At 41.6% G+C, this 6465-nt stretch overlaps 1 protein-coding gene across 1 annotated transcript; it reads left to right on the forward strand.

The window, feature by feature from the left end:
* Positions 1–3411: 3411 nt before the first annotated feature.
* On the forward strand, positions 3412–6139 carry LOC137284750 (adenosine receptor A3-like). Its single transcript, XM_067816688.1, has 2 exons — positions 3412–3548; positions 4220–6139. The coding sequence occupies exon 2, from the start codon at positions 4423–4425 to the stop codon at positions 5431–5433; it is 1011 nt and encodes a 336-aa protein (XP_067672789.1). The 5' UTR covers positions 3412–3548; positions 4220–4422; the 3' UTR covers positions 5434–6139.
* The last annotated feature ends 326 nt before the right edge of the window (positions 6140–6465 follow it).

A 6465-nucleotide genomic window follows, 5' to 3' on the forward strand; every position in this document is an offset into this window, starting at 1 on the left:
TGACAAATGACCCCAATTTGCATGTGTTGGAACGCCCTCCAGAACATTCCATTTGAAACAAGAGGGAAACAGGTTGCCTTCTCAATACTGAAAAGTTCAATTTCCTCGTGCAAATCGTGTCTTGATTGTTACATCATACTACTGCTGAACTAAATCGCTCTACGAGACACGTGTTAAACAGTAGCGGTATTGGTCTCACGTCGCCAATCTGCATGTACCTGTAGCAACCAAGTGTATTTGTCCAGATTACTTGTTCCGCCTGCTTGTCACGTACGCTTGCACTGCGCCGGCTCATCTAGCAGTAAGTACAAATAAGAGACAGGAGAGATCATTCAACATTGAGACTATAATACATTTGTTCACAAAATGCGTAGTACACGTTGACTGGTACAAGATAAGACCCGTGAAGGTCCCGGGGTAGAATGGGCCTTCAGCAACCCATGCTTGCCATAAAAGGCGACTCAGCTTGTCGTAAGAGGCGACTAACGGGATCGGGTGGTCAGGCTCGCTGACTTGGTTGACACATGTCATCGGTTCCCAATTGCGCAGATCGATGTTCATGTTGTTGATCACTGGATTGTCTGGTCCAGACTCGATTATTTACAGACCGCCGCCATATAGCTGTAATGTTGCTGAGTGCGGCGTAAAACTAAACTCACTCACCGGTACAAGACAATGTGCTGTCCTCCTTTCTGTGATGTGAAGCATTCAACTTCAGTTGGATTTGCCATGATTTACAACCCAAAGTTAGGATACAAGCACATGTTAAAGCAATACATTTCCTTCTCATCTTGAATATTCTCTCTCATTCTACTTTTTAGCCTCTCCTTCATATGAGCAGGATTTTGTAGAATTTAAATGCATGGAAAATTTCCAAGCATAAGTGGACAATTACTGTCATTGAAGACACTAGTGCACACTAATCGGAACAGTTCACTTGTGTGCAGGTAAGCCTTTCGATGTCACAACAGACTTCGTAGCCATTATTCCCTGAAGCTGTGTTTCGCTGTAGGCATAAGTAGACCTGCCCTACAATGCAGTTTAACATGAAACATGCCACTAATTGTTTGAATAAGCAAAGGAAACACTCAAACACTATACAAACATTCACATTCAGTAACACGATTTGGGTCTGTATTTCCATGAACGATTACACAAAAAATGATTTGACCATTTTCCTGTGTTTGTTCACGTGACCACATTTCTTCGAAGTGATGGGAACCACCGGCGGGGCAGGATGCACTCGCCTTCTCGCAAACAGCTGCTCCTTATAGTTTTGTTGATATTCATAAACTCTTGCTCAAGGATGCAATCAGTACGTCCCAAACAAATGCTCACTGTATATATATAGTAGGCCTCACCTTTAACATACACTTTTTATGATTATTGAAAAGGCGTTTCTCGCTTTAGGTATTGTTATAATTGTGATTGGGATGTTTCGCTTAAGGTATTGTTATAATTGTGATTGGAATGTTTCTCTGAAGGTATTGTTATAATTGTGATTGGGATGTTTCGCTTATGTCTACCATGAAAACCATTACTGTGACAATGTATGTTTAACAACGGACAAATAAAAACATAAAAAACGCATTGTCTCTGAGTAGATGTACATACATACCATTTACGATTGAAGAAAACAATGGGAGATTTAGGCTGATGTTGATATGATAATAATCCAAGTTTTGAGAGAGCATCATGCACGTACTGCACTTACGTATGACCATAGCTGTTTGTACAGTAATCACTGTTGAAAGCTGATTAGTATATGACGTGATAACTGCATGTGCAGGATTGTCATTTTCAAACAAAAAAGAACAGCTAGAAACAGTCACTAACAACTGTGTGATGCAAAATGATCGTCAAAATTAATGGTAGCCAGTGATTTATCGACCGTTTTGAAAACCGTCAAAATCAAGAATGACAGCCCATGTGCATGCATGGGGCTACTGCGTTGTGCACGTGCATCCCATGCACTGTGTTTAGGGGTAGTGATAAGGAGTGAGTGAGTGAGTCTGTATTTAATCCTGTCTGAACCTGACTGCGCAAATGGGTACCGATGACATGTGTCAACCAAGTTAGCGAGAGAAGGACCACTCCATCCCGTTAGTCGCCTTTTGCGACAAGCATATAGTCACCTATTATAGCAAGCATGCGTTACTGACAAAGAGTTGTGCAGCTGATAAGATGTCTGTCTTTGAAAAGTGTGGTACCGCTAACACCTCTTATCCAAATTTAAGGTTTCGGTTACCTGCTTTTGTTGAGAACACACACACACACACACACACACACACACACACACACACACACACACACACACACACACACACACAAAACTGAGGAAGAACCTCAGTGAACTGGGAGATTTGTATGAAGACCTGGTGTGCTTCATTAAGGGAATTGTAGAAAGGGTTGAGCGCTATGGAACATATTTTGGGTGTGGAACTGTCAGACAGAGCAAGCGAGAACCAGGTTTTTCTAATACAATATGGCGGGGCCACACCAGTACATGGGGACAGAGTGAAGAACCTATCATTGCTGAACCATTCATCTTACATCTTCGCTGGTAGGCTATAAAGTTATCAAGAATATCCCTCAAGACGTAAAAGAATATTGTCTTATCACCATCATCTTCTCTCCAGGACCCTTATATACAGAACGCAAAATTAGGTCCGGGAAGAGAACAGGATCGGCACAGAGCGTCTAGGTTTCTAAAAGTACATTTCTCTCGATTATAGATACACAGCAAAAACGCATTAACTAAGCAAAAAAGAACGCGAAGAAGAAGCCCATATCATGTTCACGGGATGAATGTCTACAGGCTTATTAGATCCAAGGTTCTAAGAGCGCAGAGTGTTTCATCCTCGACAGGGGGAGAGGAGTCCATCGCTTTTCCGCATCCCTCCTCGTCTAAAATTAGCTCTCAGACATAGCTCTACTGAATGCCCGTCTCCCCCTCTGACGGAGTCAGTTTCAGTAGCAGTGAACACATTGCTGCTGCTCGCTGTACATTATGAAATACACCAACCAGAAGACTCATTTGTGGTATCTCGGTCACGTGACATACTAATCCGGATACATCGGTGACATAAATACGACGAGAATTGTGGAGTTCATGACAGAGACGTTTGTAAACTGTTTCCAGTCGTTGTATTCTAAGACGGATATATGAGTACAGAAATATTCGTGATCGAGTGGTTTGTCTGCAAACAGGTTGCTGTTGATAATAGGTGGAAGTATTAACCCAAGAGTCAACAATCCGTAAACGGATAAGATTATCGCCTTCAAGTCACGCCATGGGAATGTTAGCGCCCATTCTTGAATAGTCCATTCAGAAAACGAGGAACCTGTTGTACGTACCAAGGGAGCTCAGCCATTCCAGCGGCACATGTGGGACATGGGGTTTATCTATTAACAGGCTACTGGAATCACAGCACTTGTTGAAAAAGCACCTCACTTAATTCCAGAGTGTATTGCCTTCCGCTCCGTGAGTGATTCGTGTGACTTTGAGTGGATATCGTGTTCATCAAGACATTATTGGAGTATATAAGGTCTGTATCGAAGCCGGTATTTGTAGATGGCATGTAATTTACATATTTAACTTAACAATAAAAAAATATTCATTGCAACACTTATAATTTATGGCAGTAAAATATATCTCCACAGCTGGTAGCATTATGTTTAGTGCTGATTAAATGTCACTTAATGAACGTGTTAACAATGAAACGTGTGCTGATGATGTCAGTTATGGAGATATATTAAATGATATAATAAATGAAAAGGAATATATTCATACACAACTAATGACATAGCTAATAAGCTTCGTTATTACGAGACATTTCGTAATAACCTCAGTGTAGATTCCAGCATGGTGACCATCTCGTGGAAATCTCGCTAATTGTAGACACTGATCAACCATACATGTATAATTACTTACTACTTAATGCCAGTCAAAGCTCATATACAACTACAACTGTGATAGCATTTGACCTTACAATATTTAACATTGGCTAATTTACGTATCTAATATCCTTCATTCTTTTTTCGTTTCAGTTCATTAAGTGATACATAAGAATAAAAGGTCAGTGTGTTAGGGTAACGTGTTGTATATGCCGTATAGTTTCCTCTGGAACGTGTGCATGTATCTAAAACCTTTATAGCACTATTGATTGATGAGGACTTAAACTTCAGTGGTAATTCACACCTTCTCGTCTGATTTCAGGTGTCTTTCTTAATACACAAGCAGCAGGGTGAGAACTGTCTACCACGCCATATTACAGCTTAGGATTATCCTAATCACTAACACCTATTGACCCCCTTTGATAGGCAACGCAGTTTTGAATGAACGGATCATAGCCGTCGGACAGCACAGTTCAAGTATTACATAGCTTTGGATACGTCAAAGTTGGAGGAGTTTCTGCAGCAATGGAATCCACAGCAATGGTAATGGTGGCAAACACGACGGCGGTGAACAATGTGACGGAATCGACGTCGATTGATAGCGATATGTCCCTGACTCAGCAGATCATGCTGGTAGTTCTTTTCATTGCCGTGCTTGTGTTTATTCTAGGAGGAAATTTGTTGACGATTATGGCGGTTGTTCGAACACCTGCATTGCGAACAGTACCTAATATGTATGTGGTTTCATTAGCTGTGGCGGACTTTCTAACAGGCGCTATGATGCCATATTACGCTATTTCCTTCTTTCCGTATCTTCAAGAGAAGCTGAACTCAAACAAGTACCTGTGTCTCTGTCGATATGCATTGTTTCACCTGTTCGTGGCCGAGTCAATGGCTTGTATGGTCGTCATTGCGTTTGATCGTTTTCTATTCATCAAGTACCCACTCCATTACAGGACTATAACGTCACACCGGAAGGCTGGATTTGTTATAGCTGGCACTTGGATAGCGTCTATTCTAGTTGGAATGGTGCCGATTTGGGAATATAGATGGAACAACGATTGTACTTCTTTCGAGGTGTTGACAAGAGTGTTTCGACTGTATGGTCTCATTCCAGGGTTCTTCCTCTGCCTGTTTCTCACTGCGTTATTCTATGGGTATATCGTCAAGACAGCCCTGGACCATCAAAGAGAAGCCTTGGTTCGTCGAACGACACAGTTGGCCGGTTCCTCGAATCCTGTCACCACTAGTCGCAGCGATTGGAAGTCTGTGAAAGTGTTCTTGCTAGTTTTCGGTGTATTTGTAGCGTGTTGGTTCCCAAATTTCACGCTCGTGTTTGTAGGATACTTCGCGGATGTTCCCAAGACCCTTGTGTTTTTCACGGTAATTCTGGGTTTCCTTAACTCTGGAATGAATTGCATCATCTACGCTTGGCAGAATCATCATTTCAACAGCGCATTTAAAGCGCTATTGTGTGGGAGAAGAAGAAGGGCGTCCACAAGCTCTGAAGGCAGAACTGATGTTGTTGTTACCTAGGACGACATGACGACACATCCCTGATATCCAACCACTATTTCTCAGATATCACACAGTGGGTGTAAACATTTACAATGTATACAACATAACCCATCTACGAAAGAAACGAAACATGTCCCGCTGCATGCTACAGTTGAAGAATCATAGAGACGTATTAAATGTGTCTTACGTGAGGTCTCCGTACTACAGAACAGGTGCATGCATTCGCTAATCTGAAATACATTAGCAATATTTTCATTAAGTCAAAGGATGCGTCATTTCTAGAATTATTTAATACTTACCCTCATCCCGGTAACGATTGTTCATGCTGAATTAACAATTACCTATTTAAATAAACGATTCAATATGTTTCACTAGCACCATGAAGGGCATTGTTGGATGTCATATCACCAGCCTAATACTAAACTGACGATCAAAAGAAAGTACACAGGCGTAATTGTAGCAATCCCAAATTTCCGTTCTAACATTACTGTAAAAACACTGATTTATAGAACGCAACCATCAGGTTTCATTTGCCAAATTGCAACCTCAAACATTTGCTCATGTTATTCACGAATTTTCGCAAAAAATGTGATTATTGTTTCATGCACGAGCACTATTCGTACAGAGAGTATAAAAGCTGTTTGTCGTGACGACTTGACAATCACTTGATAAAAAACTTATGAGAAAATGCCATCATTGACGTCGTCGGAACGAGAGAGGGGATGTCGGGAATATCACAAATGGGTTCTTCCAACAGACATATTGCAAGGACATTTGGTTGCACGTGACAACCCATAGAGAAACTTCGGCTGTCTAGCCATTTATGACAGATCAGACATGTGTTCGACTCAGAAGTGGACACCCCGAAAGGATCGCTATCTGCGGGTTATTCACCTAGGCAAACAGGTATTGGCGGTGACGTCATCAGCAGCTACGTCATTGGGTCATGACGTGAGTCTATTCGCGGTGACAATAAAACTTTGTGCTGCTGACATATGGACCTGCCGATCGCTGCATGGAATGGCTTTGAAGTTCCAGTATTATAGGAAA

The sequence above is a fragment of the Haliotis asinina genome, chromosome 5, assembly GCF_037392515.1.
Source record: "Haliotis asinina isolate JCU_RB_2024 chromosome 5, JCU_Hal_asi_v2, whole genome shotgun sequence".
Lineage (NCBI taxonomy): Eukaryota > Metazoa > Mollusca > Gastropoda > Lepetellida > Haliotidae > Haliotis > Haliotis asinina.